We start from the raw sequence: 19,863 nt of genomic DNA on the forward strand, positions 1-19,863 counted from the left end.
CAATTTGTACTCAATGACCCCAAATGATCTTTTATCTCTTTAATAGTGATATGGTGCTGACGTGATCATTGCTACTACAGAAGGAAGTGCTGCACGGTATCTAGTGCATCTATTTTAGACACACTCTCCCTGCCCAACACACATGGTCAAGATTTACTACTTACTATCCCTGCTTTACAGACTGGGATCTAAGGCACAAATAAATGCTTTGCCCAAGGCTACAGGGGAAGCATAGGATTCTTCCCACCAGATTTAACAACCTTAAAAAGTCAGGAGCCTCATTTGACCTAGGGTCCTTCTGTAGTCACTGGTTAAAAGACAGGGAAAGATTTGTACCATTCCCAAAATGATGGGATAATGAGCTGCGGCATTCAATAGCACAAAGCCACGTTTGCAGAGGATAGGTACCATTACAAGTTCAATTGGGAGATGACAACAGACACAGATTTCCCATTTGATTCAGCAAATTGCTCCTATAAATTCTACCTGCCATCTTCAAAGGCCTAATATATGCTGATTGTCAGGATTGTACCAGCATAGAAAAAACTCAACAACAGCAAGGCTGACAGGGAAGGGGGAGGGAAGAAAAAAAAAGGAACGATCCAGATAAAACATGACTCAAAACAGCAGAAAACCCTGGGATATAAGCATAACGTTGTTGAAAGAATATACTAAAAGTTATTCGGAGAAAACAACATCTCCAAGCATAATTACCCATGTTGAGCTCTTCAGAGCAGAGGCTACATTTTGTTATATACTTAGGTATCACTTAGCATACACGAAATTTGGCTCCTCAACACTACGGCAATGCAAATTAAAAACCTGCTCTGCTTATCATAATCCTCCTGCCTGATTGCCTAATTCTTGGGGAAGGAACTGTTGGCCCTGGAGACAGAGCTTCAGTCTTCATAAAAATCACAGATTTATCTTAGGATTTATATTTGATTCCACAGTCATCGAAGTAATGGAGCAATTAATAGGAGACATGCAGTGCAAGAACTGTACAGATAGAAAACAAGAACCGGATATTTAATTCTCTATTGGACAAAAAAAAAATGGATACTTTCTGCATTCTTCACAAATATGGTAATGAATTTTTTAAAACTTTATAAAGATATTTAAATGCAATCTTTCAAGGCGCTTTTCCTCATTGTGTTTAGACAGACTTGGGCCAAAGTATAAAATGGTGTTAAAGCTTAAACCTGTCAACCTTTTGCCCCAAGAAGTCTTTCTTTCAGGATTCAGGCCTTTTGCTATAGCTTTTTGTTTGTTTGTTTTAAAAGCCACGTAGCCACAGAATAGATGAGTTAGAACAGACTTCGAGGTTCACACTCTTCCCTTACATCTCTGAACTACAGACACATTTTAAAGGATCTCGGCACTGCAACAGGCTTATGAATAAATCAAGATCTACTTTAATTTAAAACACAAGTGCAAAGGATTCACAACTACAGACGAGCAGGAACATTTGTTTCAAATTATAAACCTTTTTTTAAAGCCCTGCTCTTTTGCATAAAAAAGCAGTATATCTGGAATACAGAAACATTTTACATCAAAATTTTTCCAGTGCAGCCAAGGAGGAGCTAAAGGAATTCATTTCAGCCAGCTTCATCAGCCCCAAACTTAGGCATCTTGTCTAGGCAAATCACCATGATCCCTCTACTGTCCATGGGGAGAGTGGTATCAAGAGACAGTGATTTCATCCTAAAGGAGTTATCTAAGAAACCGGAGATTAATCATGCTCTGAAGGTGTTCCTCTCTCACCATGGTCTACAGAGGCAACCTATATGCTTAGCAGACTCAGTGGCCACCATTGATATGACCAGCATCAGTGCTGATGAATTCCATCCCAAATTACTTCAAGTAATTAACTGCGGCTTCAATTTTGAAGCAGGATCTATAACTGGAGTGAATAGCAGAGGATAGAGATTTTTAACATCTTCTGAAGAAAATGCAGTTATGAGGTTAGTTTCTCTGAGCCAGTAAGTCTGCCTCAAGAACAATTTAAATTCCAATAAATTTGCATTTCAGTTTCAAAATGGGATCCCAGTTTCACATATAAGACTATATTCTTGAGACCTCACAACAATACACACCATTACTGTACAATGTTACATCCTGACCTAGAGTCCAATGACCTTGACTATCTCACGGATCAAAAAATTTATCATACAAAATATCTAAAGCCATTTAAAAATAATTGAAAGAGCTGCTTAAACAAGTCACCTTCTGAACATATCATCAAAGGGATGCGGGTGGGGGAGGAAGGCCATACCAATAACAAAACATACATCAAAAGTTCCCCTTCTCCTCATGTTTTGCAGTAGCAAAAAGCAGAGATGGAGGGCAACCAGTCTCACCATGCAAACAAAAATCTCTCCTGGGATACACAGGACAGCTGGAACTTTTTCATTCAGTCTCCTAGAGCATCCCCAAAGTGCTACCCAACAATTGCCTCAGAGCAGCATTTCTCTGCCTCTCCTGGGAGAAAGGGCTTAGAAAGAGAGGGGGCTGGAAACCAAAATAGAGGAATGAGCTGTCATAGACTCTCCTTGTTGACCATGCTATCTGCCTCCCATTCCACCTAGCACTGGAGGTTTTGCATATGGTGAATTTTCAACAACAAGGTTCTGTTGGCAGGAACAACGGTCTTCACAGAGTCCCCTTTGAGGCCTGTATCCAAGGGTTTCCCCTTCAAAAGTTTATCATGAAATGGATTGAAGATTGACCACGTGTTAGCCTTGTCACTAAACCATACATATCCCTCAGCAAAAGAGAAGCAGGTTGACACAGGAGAGCCATCCAAAAACAAATATATACATATCACATCTGCTTCCCAGGAAAATATGTACAGTTTTCTAGGTCCACATTTAGCAGAAAGAGATAAAATCATTTGTGAAAAAGTCTTGGAGGAAAAATTTGTGAAGTCTTTGTGCATTGTTTGAGAGTTTAAAGAGGCCTGTGCCCCCCAAAGTACGTTCGAGTCAGCTCAAGACTCCAGTGTACAACTAATAGAACAAAAATCACATTTCTCATGGGGAAATACAGTTCCAGTTCAGTAGCCAGCAGCCAAGGTTTGCAGGAACTTGCAGACATTCAGAGAGACAACGTCAGACTCTGCTTAGAAAAGCCATTCTTCAGAAGAAGCAATCCAGAAGTCATGAAATGCCCGCTTTACTCTGGAGACATGCTTGGTCTTACTTGGATCAAGTATGTATTGATTGTCTTCAGCAAAAGAGAAGCCACAAAAGGCTTGGGCTGCAAGGAGAGCATTCACATTCATCTTCTAAAAGGATCACTGACAAGTCCAAGCACCATTCACAGGATGAGACCTGTCTCATGAGAGCCTGGTCTCTTGGTTTATTATTAAAATTACTTTTTCCTAGCATTTCCCCTTATGCAAAGTCAGCAGGTAGAGGTACGCTTTCTGTATTGTTGGATAAGGGGGACCAGGCACTCTGGAAGCCCTGTCTGGAGCAAAAAGGGGTGATCCAGGAGTTCTTGTGCTGTTGCTCTTTCCAGTGGATCCCGTGTCAACATCCTTTCCAAGAAGTCTCTCAGCACCGGGGAAGTCTGTGAAAAAGCAACCAACCAAGTTAAACCCATAAAGGAACCAGGCAATAGTTTATTTGACAACAGATTGCTGAGGTAGGTTTGGTTTAAAAGAATCCTGCACGTTTCAGCTTTGTAAGCTTGTTTTCAGGCAGAAATGTAACAGGATATACAATTTCATTTCAAATATGGTTTTTATGTACAGTAACAACTTCCTGTCACAGTAGGCCCAGCATGCACACTGGCTGTTTTTCTTTCATGGGGCACAGCAAATGAAGACAACGGGACTGCCTGCCTTGTTCTACCATCTAAGGTAATTTTGTTTCCCATTTTATTTATCAATGTTTCCCATTATTATTTGCTTTTCTGCATTTCAGCTCAAACATTCAGCAGACTTCCTGCTCCCTGAAGCACAATGCACATCATTTTGAGTGTGAAAGGTTGATCAATTCATTCTTTTCCTGGCAACAGTGTGTAGAAAAGGTATTTAAACATGATTCCCAAACCGGTTTTGAGAGTCTGGTAACCTGGTGCAGCCAGTGCAACAGTAAGAAACTTCAGAACAGTAGATCAAAAAAAGCTATATGACCTTAGCAGGTTTGTCCTTAAAAATATGTGTACGGAGACCTGTTGAGGAGACCCAAGAACCATTAACAGGCACTGCACATCTCATGCTGGTAATAATCCTCTGTATCATTAAAGCTGAATAAAAAATGAGTTCAGAACACATTTATTTATTTTAATACAACTAATTACCTATTTTAGATTGGGGGCATTTTCCCAGCTCTGGTTAACCGAGAGGTGGATCATGAAATGCTGTTCACATTGAGCTACTGCTTGTTTCATGAGTGCTCTGAATGACTTCACTGTGATTGCTAGAGGGAGAAGGCACAACGCAGCTAAGTACAAGTGCCAGGATCCAGCCTTTATCACTCCATCCATAAAGCTACCCACAGTTTAGAAAGCCGCAGCGATTATTTCAAGTGGTGGCCACTGAACCTGTTGCACCCAGTGCTACATTAATTGACCACAGTGAGCCATTAGCTGTAATCAAAACGTAGGGCTGAATCCACAGCTGCTGCTGAGCTCCACGTGGGCAGCAGGGAGACAGGGAGGATGGCCACAGGCCTGTCGATCCCGAGGTCTGCTGGAAGTCAGTTTGCTTCCAGGACACCGCAGAGCACAGCAAGACTGTAAAAGACACTGGCTTTCCACAGCCCATGGCAGGGTCATCTCCCCAAACTGACTGCATGTCCTAGAGAAGTGCACCCAGACCAGGACTGGCTTCACACTGTGTAAGGAGTCCAAGCACTGGGTCCAGGATGCGACCTGGGAGTTTTAGTTGGTGTTGCAGTGGCAAATCTGAAAAACAGGAGCTGTTGATGTTTCAGTGCATACTGTTTGTTCAGTATTCTACTCTGTTAAATAATTCAGTTTTAGCAGCTGCAGATATACAGATTAATTGGAAAGGCCAGAGAGCTCAGAACGCTGCAGAAATTTGATCTCAAAGGCTTGGAAATGAAAGGAAGACTGCTCTAGTGATGACTAAAAGGTAATCGTTGTATTTCTTAAGTCACTGCTAGTTTTTCTTAAGAAACCATGAAGCTGAGTTAATCATCAAAGCAGCTGCAGTGTCCTCCATGAGCTACTGCCTGCTTGAGCAATCCTGCTCTGACCCCAAAGCAGCCTCTGCAGTCCTGAAAACTGCTAAGCTGAAAACTCTCAAGGGCAAGGATCCTCCCACTTCTTTTTCTAGAAGATGAGCTACTCCACTGACATCAGCAAGATACTAACTTTTGGCTCCACCCGAAGCAGCTTTGATTTGCGTTATCAGGTTCTTGCCCAAGTGACCTTAAATTATTTGGGCTATTTCCCAAACCAGCCACTAGCTGTCAGCAGCAGCCTGCATCCTCTGAGGCACTAGGACCAAAAAAAGTTCCCCAAGAAGCATGTCCTAGCAAGACCACTTTCACAGTCAGCTTCATGGGGAACAGCTGATACCAGTGACCATCCACCTGAACCTCAGCAACTCAGTTTCCTCAAGAAGGTTCACAAGTGCTTTGCCAGTATGCTCACCCTGTGGAAGTTTTTCAGTCTGGGAGGAGGACTGTCACGGAGTCTCTTCATCGCCTGGACTGGAGAATCACTAAAATAGGGGGGTTCCCCATCTACCATCTCTATCACCATGATCCCCAGAGACCAGATATCCACCTGTGGGAGCCAATGTCATATCAATACGCACAGTTCAGAGCGATATATCCCTTGCTTGGTTGCTTTCACAAGCCTATAAAACCCCACCTATGACAAACGTTATTGAGAGAGTAAAACGTTAACCCACTTAACACTATCGGATCCCTTACTGCAGCTCAACAAAGACAGCTTTCCAACCTAGGACTAAGCCATGCCTGTGTTGCAACATGCAAAGGTCTGCAAGTAACTGCTTGTGCTACAGTTGGTTCGCTGGTAAACAAAACTAATCAGACTACTGTCACCTGCCCCACGACTTCAGAGCACCTATCTGCATCTTCTCTGCTCTGCTCTCCTCCCCTCCCCTCCCCTCCCCTCATGGCATTAAGATTGATTTACTGATCCATATCATGTCACCTGCTGTTTCTTGCTAACATCTGCCCACACTATGGCAGACACAGGCCTATTCCAAGCTTCAGGAACATGATCAAAATAAGGTTATACCCTGTTCCCTGAAGCAGAACGAACTAGTGTTTGGGTTTTTTTTTTTTGGGGGGGGGGTGTTTTTTAACCATTTTAGGAAATACTGATATTGTCACAATCAAATATGAAGTCATACTTATGTTTATATTTTAAATAGCCCCCAAATGATCTCCCTGGAGAAGCCAACAATTAATTTCCTGTGACACCTCAGGATATTATATTCTAGTTCTTGCGATATTAGGAAAGTGTTCCCTTACCTCAGTAGTGTATGGTATCCTTGCAATAACTTCTGGAGCCATCCAGTAGGGAGTTCCTACTAGGGACTTTCTTTTAGGTACATCTTTACTGATCTGAGCACAGAATCCAAAATCTGAGAGTTTCACCTGTACAAAGAGAAAAGCAACCCACCTTGAACATAATTTTTAAACAACACGGAGGGAAGCACCAAAGATAAGACAAAGGAGGTAAGAGGATGAGGTAGAAACATGAGATAGTGAACAGAAAGGAAATAAGGAGATAGACTAAGGCTAAAGTAGCAGAAAACAGGAAACAATCTGTATAAGGAAACTTACTCTTCCATCCAGGGTCAAAAGAATAGAGTCACTCTTAATATCTCGGTGAATGACCCCCTGAGAGTGAAGATATGTAAGAGCCTGCAGCACTGATTCACACACTGTTGCAATTTGCTCCTCATTTAGCCTGAAATTAAAGACAGAGGTCTTCAGCTGCATTGTACTGGGCTGCGGATAGTCCTAATACACAAATCCTCTTTAAAGGTGCAGTGCAATTTTGAAGTTAAACTGTAGAAATACATTTTGATTCTCCATGACCAAGACAATGATACCAATTAGCCTATGCTTAAGAAAACTGCCAAAAGCCAAATCAAGATAAAGCCTGGACTACATTTTATCACTGCACATTTTTCTATCATAGGGCAGAAGTAGGGAAGGACTGGCAACCTTGTCTGATGACTATCCTTTTCTGTTGAAAACATTTTTGTCTTGATGGTTAGCAATTCTAAGTTTTCATAAGGCTAATTCAGAGAAATTGCGCTTTAAGCGCCTTTTATCTAAATTCATTTCACAAGACACTGTTTCAAGCAATTCTGATAGGCAAGATTGCTTCTGCATGCCAAGATGCCGCAGTGACAGTTGAGACAGCTTTTTTTTTTTTTAATAGCTATACTGAAGCTATTGTTCATTAGGCATATTGTGCAATCTTACCCAGAAAGGATCTAAACAAGTAATTTGATAGGAAACATAGAGATTCTTTACAGGTCTCATGTAGCTAGATGGTTGGATACTCTTTGTATATCTAACTAAAGGTGGCACAGGTTACAAATAAGACATTGTAATTTCTGAATTTTAGCACTCTCTCTGTCACCATACTGAGTGTGAGTACCAAGAACCTTATCTTTACAAGTTCTGTTGTCTGGAGTACCACACAGGAAGCCTCATGATCAAGTATAAGAAGTAGAAATGAAAGTTATTTCTTGTAACTGTGGCCAATGACAGCATACTCCGCCCATTTACACTGACAGAATGGTAGAGGTTAAGTATTTTGAAGAATACCTGGAGTACTCTATTTCAGTGCTTTTGCCTCTCAGACTGCCTCTAACAGTTGTTTCAGACCCTCCTCAGTTGAGGGCACAGGAATGCATATGATACCTCCTCAAATCCAGGTCTGCAAGTAAGACTGAGGAGAAGAGGGGTTTTGAAAGCGAATTTGTGCAGACTGCTCCTGCACCTCCTGAGTACAGGAGAGTAATCTCTACACACTGACATTCATGAAGGAGTTTGATAAGTTGGACCATCATCTGAGAGACCGAGGCTTTCTTTTCTTGTTTGCTATTCCATGTCTCATTCTACCAAACTGATCATGCAGCTGTGACCAGGGCACTGCCTATCATGGCTGCATTGTGCCATGCCAACAGCAGGAACCTATCTAAAGGGTGGCAGGGGGCTACTTTTGGCAGCATGATTTAACCTCTAAAGAGAGAGGGACAACCGTGGCTAACCGTAGACTTCTCCAATACAGAACCCAATCTATCTAGCAAAAGTGCTCACTTTTTATTTCATAGTTCATGAGCAATGAGAAAAGCTGATACCCTTCTGAACTCTGTGGTTCTACCAGATAAAAAGAGGTACACTTTTAGCTTGTAAAGCATAGAATTTGGTTTCAGACAAGTGACTGCTGAGTGTAGAGAAAGATGACTAGGGGATTATCTCACTCCTGGAGATGCAAATCAGTTATCACCTTCAGCAAAAATTTAATGAGCGGAATAAGGGTGTTTTTCTTTCTGAAAAAAATTATAAAGGCTTGCAGCTTACTTTTGGTAAATGTTATGGTTATAACAAATCCTGTTTCTACTCTGCAGAAAAACAAGCACTAAAAGGTTCAAAGGAAGGCTTCATAAAATTACTCACATCTAGGCTGAGATCCCACAATAGCATTCGGTCTAATTGGTGCATATAAGCTAACTGGACCTTCACAAACCTCTTCAGTATAGTTTTATCTGTAGTTCCCTTGGTTCTATTAATATGAGCTAAGAGCTATGGAGTTGCACTTGCTCTGCAATGCCATAACCCAGCATCCTTCAGCACCACATGTTCTGTTTCCTGTCCAAGAGCAGGGACATTTCTTTCAGTGAAACCCTGGTTCTCAGTCCCTGAGATGAGCCTCTGTGCTCACAGATCTAGAAGGTCTGGCCAGCTGAGTATCTCCAAGACACTCCTTACTTCAGGGGCTGTAGAGGTGACAGGGGAGAACGTGTCCTTTTTTCCTCCCAAACACATCACAGATGAGCACCCAAAATAGAGAACCCAACAGAAAAAGACATATGCCCTAACTCCATCACAGGATCAGTAAAGGCCAGCCAAAGCATGTAAGTGAATAAAAAAGGCATACTACAATAAAGAAAGTAAATACAATTAGTGTTAGCAATACTAGCCTAATTATAATCCAATTAAGGTTCTGAATCTTCAGAAAGAGAAAGGCTCATCCTGCCTGAGTTCTGGGTCAGTCTTTTCATGGCAGGAGTTCCCTGCACCAATTTACAGCCTTACTGGACTGCTCGGAAACAGGAATAAGGGGAAGGTGCTCCAGGGTCACAGATAAGACAAAATCATCACAGCTGCATCACCAGAACGCTTTGTGAGTGGGACTCTACAGAAGCCATTTGGAGAACAACTTGTTTGCCCTACAGAAATTCTTTGGGCATTAATGAGTATGAAGTGGTGTGGATGCGAAAACAAATTTAGTAGAGTGTCCAGTAGCTGTAAGTATTTACTGCTATCTTTAGGCAATGAAATTTGGGAAGGAGTCCAGATCTCAAGGCTCTGCTTCAATTCTCCAGAGCAGTTAGCCACAAATTCAACCTCACTAAGGTTGTACCACAGAAAATTATTTCTGGGTGTTCTTTAATAGTTAGTCAATGAGTTTCCTGGCCAGAATACAACAGATCTAGTACATAATACTTTTTATGCATAGTGTTTTACAGAGAAGGTCATCAAGTAAATGAATATTGGATATGTGAAGGGATCAGTACTGTAATGTGTTCCCTTCTTCTACATCAGAAGTATTATCACATATTTCAAATGGATCAACAGTTATAAAGTGTAGTGGTTTGAGGGCACTGCAATCACAAGCATCATGATCTCTTGGGGAAACCATTCTCCCCAGAAATCTCCACTCTGCTGCTCTTGCCTGTCAGGTAGGGACAAATGTTGATGGTTTGGGATTTTGTTTCATACCTGATCTGAGACACGATGTCTGTGAGGGCTCCCCCCTGCAGGAATTCCATCAGCACCCAGAGCTCCTCTCCCACTAGGTAGCTCTTGTACATCTCCACTACGTTGACATGTTGGTAGTCCCTCATTATCACTACCTGTAATAACACAAGGGACACAGTTCTCCACCACACCATCACTAACGAAACTTAATCTTACTCCAAAAAGCAAGCATGCACCACCCTTTGAGCACAATGCAGTACTCGCCCCATCAGTCTTTCTCTTGGTACTGGCATTAAAATGAAGATGTCTCTTGCTCATCCCTTCTTTTTACCATACCTTCTGCTACCATGGCTTTATGGTGGACAGCAGAACCCCACTTCTCATTACTATACTCACCTCATTAAAAAGGAGCTCCCGGCGCTGCTGCTTTCTGAGATCCATCATTTTCACTGCCACCTGCCGCCCTGAGTGCTTCTCTCGAGCAATACAGACAATGCCTGTGGACCCTTCACCGATCTTCACATAGTTCTCCAGCAATGTCCGGGGGTCGCCTTGGTCCACTACCATCCTAAGGGCAGCTTTGAACTGCTCATGAGTCACAACCACTGGGTCCTCGCTAGCCAGCTGCCCTTTCGCAGAAGAGTCTTGGGGAAGGTGAAGGTTGCTAGAACTAGTTTGAGTCTGCCGGTTTCTGGGAGACCCTGCTGGTGACGGTCTGCCTTGCGGCAGTGCAATCGCCTTCTCCACTGCTGGTGATTTCTGGGGGGTTCCAGCTTCTGAGATCATCCTGGAGAAATCGGGTGCAGGCTGATCAGATGGAAGGGACTGGGCTTTGGCTGCAGGGCTGCGTGGTGAACCCCACTGCTGGGGCCTGAAGAAAGCATTAGGCTTTGAGAAGAACGAATATGAAAGCAGAAGAAAGAAAAAGTGCTGGTTAGATTAACAAGATGAGGTTACAGACATCAGCTGCATGTTATGCCACACTGGCCTAATATATTTTGTAGCAGACTGGAGTAAAGAGCTCTAGGTTCTTGTCTCCACACCTGCACAAGGTATGCTGCATGACTAGGGGCAAGCTGCATGAACTTAGATTTTCAAGAATCAGTTACAGGATGGGCGCTATACTTTGGGGGCATCCAAATTGAGGCAGTTTAGGAAGGGGTTCTATCTTCAGAAAGCTGGATCTTGGTGCATGCCGTAAAGCCCCCCCCCCCCAAAAAAAAAAAAAAAAAACCAAAAGCCCACCCTGCTAAAAAGCATTCCAATCTTGCCACCAAAACACAGGGGCAATCTGAATTTCAGAGAATTTGCAAATCTTGTATCCCTCTGTGCCTCTGATGTTCCTATATATAAAAGGAGAAGAGGATTCATGCCAGAGCTGTAAATTACTTTGATGTCTTGGCCTAATTCCCTTTGGGTGATTACACTCTGCCTACTTAAAACTCTCTCTGCACCTTGCACTGGTGCCTGCAGAGCATGCCAGTCAATCAGACGCAGAAGTAGTCCTCTGCTTTGAGGAAAGCACCATGAACCAGAACAGCTGTAGGTGACCGGGTGACACTTCCAGCTACGCAGACCAGCCACCTTGCCATATTATCGACTCACAACTGGCCTATGATGAATTTGGACTAGCAGCACCCCTTCCTGAAGCATTTGAGGCTCTCTGGAGACCTCCCACTCAAGTACCAAGCAGGCCCAACCCTGTTTACATTACAAGATCTAATAAGATCACAGCCAGAGGCAATGTGGCTTCAGGATACGTATTCCCATGCTAGCACTATGCATAGGTCTCCCAAGAAGCGTAAATTTGAAATGCTAATACTCACCCTGCCAATGCTGACTAATTAAAATTCAACAACATCTAGCAGGTTAGGTATAAAGTAAGTTAGTGGAGCTGACAAGGTAGCGACTTCAGAAAGAGCAAACCAGTCATTTATATCACAGGACAAAATAAAAAATTCAAAGCAACAAGCCTTTCTCTCTCACAATACAGAGAGCGTATTAATAAAGTTAATAATATGGCTATGGGAACTGAAAACTGCCAACAGAGATTTTAAAAAGTACACTCATTTTCTCTGTCTCAGAGAGAAAGTAATTGTATAGAATTTAATTATACACACTTTGGTTTTTAATCAAGGATTTCTGACAACAGTAAAATCTGCAGAAGTCTAACATGGATATGGCTCATTCTCACACACACACATATACCCTGATGTGTGAAAATATGATTTAATAGGCACTGGCACTGTGGTGCAGGAGCGCACACACACAAACTGCCAGTCAGAAGTCACTTCCTCCTCATTTACCAGCTCCACCCCTACAATCCTGCAGAGACACGCTCACAGCAATGACATACGTATTTCTCAACTCTTGTTTTGACTCAGGAGAAAAAAAAAAGTTTTTATATAACCTAGAGCATGCAAAAGGACACAATATACATGCAAGCTCACACATGTCTGTCTAACCACATGTAAATATTATTTCCTGCTCTGGTAATTTGTCAGCCCCTACACCCACATTTTCAGTCTCTAGACACTTTGAGATGTTACTAGCTGTCCCCCTTCTTCCCCCCATATTGGGTCAAGAGCAAAGAGCACTCCTCCATCGCAAGCCAGTTATATTCCCTCTCCATTTCATCTGCAATCATGCATTTCCTACACATCACAATTATACATCGTCTTTTCCATATGTGAGGGAGACTGAGATTTTCATCACTGGGGGCTGTTAAGAACAGCTTAGATAAACAATGGTCAGCAGTGACCCAGATCCTTCACCGGACCAAGGAGATGGGCAAGATTAACCTCAAGGTCTTTCTTACTCCTCTCCTTGCCTAAGTACCTCAAGGACAAACCCCCACAAGCACATGCAATCTCACTGGTAACCTTTACTCCTCCTATAAGAGTTCAGTGGCAGGGTAAAGACGCTCTTGCTAGAGAAGAAAGAGGTGGTCCGTTCTCCTGAGCACTCAGAAACAGGCTTCCAGCTACTATAAATCAGCCTAGAGTCACTGACACAGCAGGTAAGCATGGTTTGCACTATGTAAGAACTGCATTCCTTTAAAATCCCACTCCCAGGACCAACCCCCTCCAAAAGCTCATCTGCAGGGAAAAGGCTTGCTTTGAAAGCCTTGAGTCTAAATGCAAACTGCAAGTGTTCCTGGGCTGAGCCTTGTCAGAGGAAGCCTCACCCCGCAGCACATCAGAGCAGTCGGTTTTGTCAGGCCAGTGGTTCTTGCCATCTTTTTCTGAATTCAGGGACTCCGCACTTGTTAGAAATTAGCCTGGCCTAACACCAGCCTGGTGCAGCCTCTGCAAGTGCTCGGCATCTGTGCAAGGACACCGAGTCTTGGGTTAGCCTGGGATGGATTAGAAGCAGTGGCCTGAAGGGCTGCATTTCCTATCCAGTAACAGTAACCAGAGCTTTTCTTCTAGTTTAATAAGAACTGAGTCATTCATTCAGGACATTTTTCCTGGGGGATATGTAGCTATGAGCTGTCCCATCCTTACCAAAAACCAACAGTCAGAGTTCCTGTTTGACAGTACTCTTGGTGCCAATGCAAACGTTTCTGTTGCAGGCAGGTTGGCCGCTACAGCTATAACCAACAAGTTTGCCTGAAGCAGTCTTATTTTACACAGTCAAAAGCACACATTACTACTATAAATTACGGCAATTTTCCAAATGGCAAAAGCACGTTTATGTTAGTATAAATGCATTTAACTTATGCTATTACTACTACAGAAAGGCAAAAATGAAAAAGTCACCTACCTCCTTCCCAACCTGGACCCCCCCCAAGCACAGCTCTGCTAACAAGCCTCCCTCATGTAGATCTGGCTGCAATTCGGAGCTATACCTAGTAGTATATGCTGCGAGGCTTAACAAAGACTATATGCTTCCTCTGCTTTGGCCAGGACTACTTGGATTCCATCATTAATCATAACACTAACATTGTTTGCAACTAAAATTGTTCAGCTGTGTAAGTAACCTCTGGAATTGTAAAGTCACCACTGCACACATTTAAAAATACTGAATACCTTTATCTGCAGGGAAGAGCCCGACTTGTTTGAGCCACTGGACGAGGAGAACACACTTCGTAACAGCCTTCTCTTCAAGCTGTTTTCCCTCGATTTGGAACTAGGGCTGCCCTCTCCTGAGGGTCTGGAGTTTGCTTGTCCAACTAGACAAGGTTGAGGCCAGCTCTCTTCTGAGCTCTTTTTTCCAGGCTTATCACTCTCCCCTGGTAAAGCTGGTGAATGCTGCAAACCGGAGGCACGTTGGATGCAGCTGCCATCAGTACCTTGAAACTCTGAAGGCCCAAGGGACTGAGCTTTCATTACCATACCATTGGGATGAGACTGTCCATCCAACCTGGGTTTATAATCTGGCCACATAGTCTGCCTCCGGGTTACCTTGGTTCCACCATTGCAATTGAGGTAGTTTCCATATTTGTCTGCCCAGTCTGCTTCTGGGTTCTGAAGATACACATCCGGGGGTCTGTCTTCCCCCAGGAGCCCAAGGGACTGAGCTCTCCTCCTGCTGGTGGGGCTCCTTCCCCTCAGAGTGTTGGAACTGATGGCAGAAAGCTTCTGGATATCGTTGAGTATCCCAGAGATATAGCCTTCCACTTCCACGGTGCTGCCCCTCACCACAGTCTGTGAAACAGAGGCAAGGGGGGGAGCAAAGTTAGAGCTCTGCAATTTGAGGTTCAGTGTACCTTGACAAAAGTTAGATTTCATCTGTCAAACCAAAGAGGATTCAGGGAATTTGGGAAAACCGGTTTGGGAGGGTGGGGGATTTTTTGCTCCTTTATTGAGGGGAAAAAAGGAATCACTGGGTTTACATGCTTTAGTAACACAGAGATAGCACTGCTTTCAGTCAGAACAATGAAGTTCTGCTGCTGCACCCACATGCTAAAGGGCATCATAAGAGCAAAGCTGGGGTGTTTTTAGCGCTCCTGAGATTCTTGTGCTGAACTTGTGCTATGCTTCATCACTAATTTAGGCTCAGCAGGCCCCCGAGTGTATTATTTCTCAGAAGTTCCAGCATGCCTTAAACTCTGTCTGCAAAAATCACCTTGCTATTCCAGTACAAGGTTCATCTCTCCCCTGTAGCTCTCTCCATAGCATTGTAATCAGCCTCCTTTAGTCTGGTTCTAATTCTGGTTCTCTACAATTTTTGCTAACATATCTTGAGCCTGACCAGTGAAGACCACACTGTTCCAACACTGCATCCCTCCTCTGTTCTGCCAAGCCATTATAATTAAAAGTGATGAACAAAGGGTCACAGCAGCTCACAACTGCCTTGTAAGCAAACGATGAAGAACAAGGCTTCCATCCAAACAAGCAAGAGCACTGGACAAGTAGGACACTTGAAGCTGTTGGTATATTATGTAGTCTTCTACTTCATTTATTCTGGAACTGAGAAGCTTACAGAAGCTTTTTTTAGTGCTGGCAACCAAAATGTTTCATTTCTTCACAGAAATTCACAGCATAGGATCACTCCTACTCCTGCCTGAGGAAAATCCTTCCCTGGAGCGATGGCAATCTCCTGTTTGCAAACTAAATGCCAGGGGCCTTCTAAAGATGCTGACTTGATTACACCAAGCCTAATATTTAGCTGGTGCAAAACAGCAGCTTCAGCAATTTCAACAGAATGCCACCACAGTGCACAAAATGAGTACCTGGTTTGCTCCATATCCCCCCAAAAAAGGTGAGGTAGAAAGATTTTGTCGAACAAAGGACAACCCAACTCATAGCATTGCATACACATCACCCGCAGCAGGAAATTTCTGCTCCTCAGTCCTATTGTAGCAATACATCTCCTTCACCGTATACATGCACCTTCCTCCCCAGCCCAAGTTGCTGTCAAGTAAACAACACGTTTAGGACACTGACTCCTCAAACTGGTTCCATTGCTTTTCCACCAAACTTGATAGGGAAAAAATACCAAGAGTAAATGGGCAGATTTTAGAGGCTGGGTTTCTGACAAGGATGTGGGAAAAGTCTTCTGTCCATTTGAATTCGTAGAAACTCAAGACTGATTTTAGTTTATCTCACTATTGCAGTTGGTTAAGAGCAGTAGTTAATAAATGAATTGGAGCAGGGATAGATGTGATGTCCACGTCCCCAGTCACAGAACACTCAGCAGGATGCCTCCAAACCCTTGCTCATGCTTGCCCAGGGCAGCGTTCACTTATGGTTCAATATTTCTCCAGTTAGGAAAAAGAATAACTCAAAGTTAGAAGAAATCTCAAGAGGCCATCTAGTCCAGTCACCCTTCCAACTTAGACGGACTAAAACCCTTCCAGAAAGATTTTTGTCTAACCTGTTCTCTAAAGAAAAGCCCTCCAAGGACAGAGATGCTATGGCCTCTCCAGACAATCCATTCTAGTGCTCACCTCACCTTCTAGTTAAAAACTTCTTAATATTAAACTTAACTCTCTCCTGCTGCACTTCTGGTCCATTATGTCTGTCCTATCCTCAGTAGACAGGGAAGATGTGAATTAGCTGCACTTTGCAGCCATGTTTAAAGAGTGCATCAGACTAATTAAATATCATCCAAATTTGAACCAAATCTATAGAGAGCATTCTTACAGTGATCATTCCTTACTGATCCTTATCAGAAGTGATATTTTTAAAAAGAAAGGTATCCTTTTGCAAGCAAAACACAGTCTATGTCAAAAAAGGGAAAACAATGATGGTTGAATCGCAGACTCTGCCCTCTTTGAGCCCTATAATGGGCTCAGGCTAATAGGGCCAATTAGCCCTAAAAAGAAAAAAAAAAGAAAAGAAAAGAAAGAAAAAAATAGATTTTTCTATTGGAATCATTGAACAGGAATTTACTCAAATGAAATTTGGCAGAAATAATCAACTACGTGATGCAGTCTAACCGAATATTTGTACTTGTACTTAATGGGAAAAAAAAATCCAACAGTATGAGTTTAAGCTTCTGCTTTAGTTTTTAAAGACTGTTGCACATTTCTAGCTTTGTTTTCCCAAAGTTTTGCAACTCCTCTCAGCTTTTACCATCTACAAGTTTAGTAAGCTTATTCTCTATCCTGTCATTCAAGTCACAGATGAAAGTGCTGACCAGTACCGGACTCAGGACAAACTCCCGTAAATCTTTTCTGCATATTTCTTTGTTGACAGTGACACCTCAGACTACTCTTTGAACATATTTTTCCTTCTACTTAAGAAAAACTTCCCTAGTTTGCTCTAGGAGTGTTATAGATGACACTGTCAAGAGCCTAACTGAAGTCAAGATACAGGAGATTCATCATTTATTCGTGACCCAAAGCCTGTTACCTTGTCACCGAAGGAAATTGGGTTGCTTGATATGATTTGTTCTTGACAAATCCATGCTGGCTGCTAGCTATTACCCTGTAATCTTCTAGGAAGTGCTCGCAAATAGTTTACTTGCTTATTTGTTCCAGTTTCTTTCTGGGAACTGAAATTATTCTGACTGATCTATACTTCCTTGAATTTCTTAGGCCCAGCTTGAACTTGAAAGTATCTAACTTATCTAAGAAGTCTCATGTGTTCTTTTCTTATTCTAGCCTAAGTTCTTATTTCTTTTATGCTGCTGTTAATTGTGTTAGCCCATTGATCACAGTTAACCTTTTCAATAATGACTGAAGAAAAATCATTAAACATTTGTCTTCTCAGTGTCATCTGTTATTAGCTCTCTCCCACAATGAGCAGTGAACCAATTCTTCCCTTCGTCATCATCCTCCTCCTCCTCAGCGCATTTACAATCTGTTTCCTTAGTGCCCTTTATGTCCTTCAAGAACAGCATCTCTTTTTGTGCCTTGGCCTTCCGGTTTTGTCCCTACATAAATTTCTTTTTTATTTGCCCTTTATGGCCTGACCTAGTTTCCACCCTTCTAAGCAATCCTGCTGCAGTTTAAGCTCATTACAGAGCTCCCAATCTAACCAACTTGGTCTCTTATTACACATCTTATCCCTCCTCTGGACTGAGGTCCTATCTCCTACTACATTTTGAACCTCGAAGCAGATTCAGGACTCAATAAAACAGAAGGCAATACCTCCTCCCTTTTTCTTTTACCTCTTCTTCCTGAGCAAGTATTTTGTAAATTGCCTTAATTAGTATTCTGCTCAAAGATCCTGAAACGCTATTTAAATTGTAACTTTGATTTTGCATTAATACATCCAGGTAGTCCCTTTTACTCCCCACATTTTAAGCATCTGTACGCAAAAGACTACATTCACCATTAAACATTCAACAGGTTGACAATTATTTTCCTTTACATCTTTCCTGAAGTTTTTAGGTCCTGCAGGGTTTTTAAACTGGGAACAAAAATTTCCCACAGGCTAGCAAGACTTTAAACACAATAATTCTGTCACCATCTTTCATTTCCTTTTTCAAGAGGTTTTCATGAACCTCTCAGTCTGGCTTTTTTCACATATCGGGTCCCTACAGTCACCTACAAACACACAGTCTCCTGATAATCATTATCAATGGCTATCCAAGGAATATAACCATCTAAATTCACTCATGTACAAGGATTAGTAACTTATTTCTTCCTAATGAAGGGCTTGTTCTAGGAAAATTGTCCTGTCTACTAGGACAGAAAACTGTCCTGTCCTTTCTTTTAAACTGCTATTTTATAAACCTTTCTAGTCTAAATCCTGCTTTAGTTTAGCTCCCTATCAAGGGTTAACACTGGTCAGAGGCCAGTAAATTAGGCTGAATTCTCACTCAGCAGCAAAGAGCAAGCTAAATTCCCTTTTCCATTTGCACTCATTCAGTGACCAAAAGTAAGCTAGAACCCAGCCACCCTGCTCTCTCTCTTTCATGCAGCCATCCATGAACAGCAGGCGAGGGCTACCCAGCTCTCTCCCACTCGGGCTTCCCTGTCAACTTAATCACCAGCCAAATTTGCTCACCCACGGGAATGACAAACGTGCTAAAGCAGGTCCCTCTGTGAACTCTCCTCTTCACTTCCCTGTACGACAGCTGACACATCCTAGTCTCTGACAGATACCACGAGAGCTTTCACAGGTCCTTGTTTTAGTGACAGGCTGCCAGCTGGTTAGTTGAACAGCGACACTACCACAGTTAAGGACGCTAGTCTCCTTAATTATTTCTGAAGAAGTTACTGTCTCCCCAGAAGAAGACGGTGATATCAAAGCTCAGTCCCTGCCATCCACTGAATTCCTTACCCTGCATTGAATATATATTGGGTACTGGAAACATTGCCTCAACTTGGGCCTCCCCGCTCATCCAGTGAACAGGAAAGATAACAGTTTTCCTCTTACCTTCATAGGCTGGAGTTGCAACCGGGTGATCCTTGAAGGGTCTACCACCGGCTTTGGCCGCCTCAGAGTGTCTAAAATATTCTGCCATTGAGGTGGAAGGCCCACAAATTTGCCCTCCTTGGGGTCAAATGAAGTGTGGACACGGTGCTCAAAGTTCTGCGGAGCTGAGATCTCAGGGCGTTTCTTCTTCTTCTTGCGGAACATGATGCCTGGATCAGAGAAAGCAACACCATCAGTGCTCTTGAATGTGTAGGAATGATCTGCCAAGTCAGTAATATATTAATTACATTAATTAATTATATTATGAATATTCTCCAGTGACAAGCACTTTAACAATGCAGCTGACATGACCATCTGCTTTTTGCAGACATGGAAATAGAGGCAAAGAGAGAGCAACGACTTGCTCAAGACCATCCAGCAGGTCAATGGCTGAGATGAATACAAATTTCTGGGACTTCTAATGACCTTTTCAGTACTTTATCCACTGTGAAACAGTGCTCCTACTTCATAAAAGAACAACCAGCTACTATAACTATGGCTGAACTCCTACCACTTTGCTTCCTTTACTTCTATAAATTTGTTTTGCCTGATATAAAAATTAAACAATATATAATAGATACATATTTATATTTTAA

At 42.6% G+C, this 19,863-nt stretch overlaps 1 protein-coding gene across 1 annotated transcript; it reads right to left on the minus strand.

The window, feature by feature from the left end:
• Positions 1-1,392: 1,392 nt before the first annotated feature.
• On the minus strand, positions 1,393-19,432 carry PAK6 (p21 (RAC1) activated kinase 6). Its single transcript, XM_013945354.2, has 8 exons — positions 19,229-19,432; positions 13,985-14,602; positions 10,350-10,841; positions 9,975-10,108; positions 6,795-6,921; positions 6,480-6,605; positions 5,629-5,763; positions 1,393-3,573 (listed from the first exon to the last, which is right to left on the minus strand). The coding sequence occupies exons 1-8, from the start codon at positions 19,430-19,432 to the stop codon at positions 3,406-3,408; spliced, it is 2,004 nt and encodes a 667-aa protein (XP_013800808.2). The 3' UTR covers positions 1,393-3,405.
• Between the last annotated feature and the right edge of the window lie 431 nt (positions 19,433-19,863).

This window comes from Apteryx mantelli, chromosome 4 (genome assembly GCF_036417845.1).
Source record: "Apteryx mantelli isolate bAptMan1 chromosome 4, bAptMan1.hap1, whole genome shotgun sequence".
In the NCBI taxonomy this organism is placed as follows: Eukaryota; Metazoa; Chordata; class Aves; order Apterygiformes; family Apterygidae; genus Apteryx; species Apteryx mantelli.

What these genes read in the sequence shown, in the direction of transcription:
- PAK6 (XM_013945354.2), bottom strand. Translation starts at nt 19,432, where the DNA reads ATGTTCCGCAAGAAGAAGAAGAAACGCCCTGAGATCTCAGCTCCGCAG. An exon ending in TGCAACTCCAGCCTATGAAG is followed by an intron (nt 14,603 to 19,228) that starts GTAAGAGGAAAA and finishes TCTGTTTCACAG; the next exon opens with ACTGTGGTGAGGGGCAGCAC. An exon ending in GACTGAAAAACTTCCACAGG is followed by an intron (nt 3,574 to 5,628) that starts GTGAGCATACTG and finishes GCTTTTTCACAG; the next exon opens with ACTTCCCCGGTGCTGAGAGA.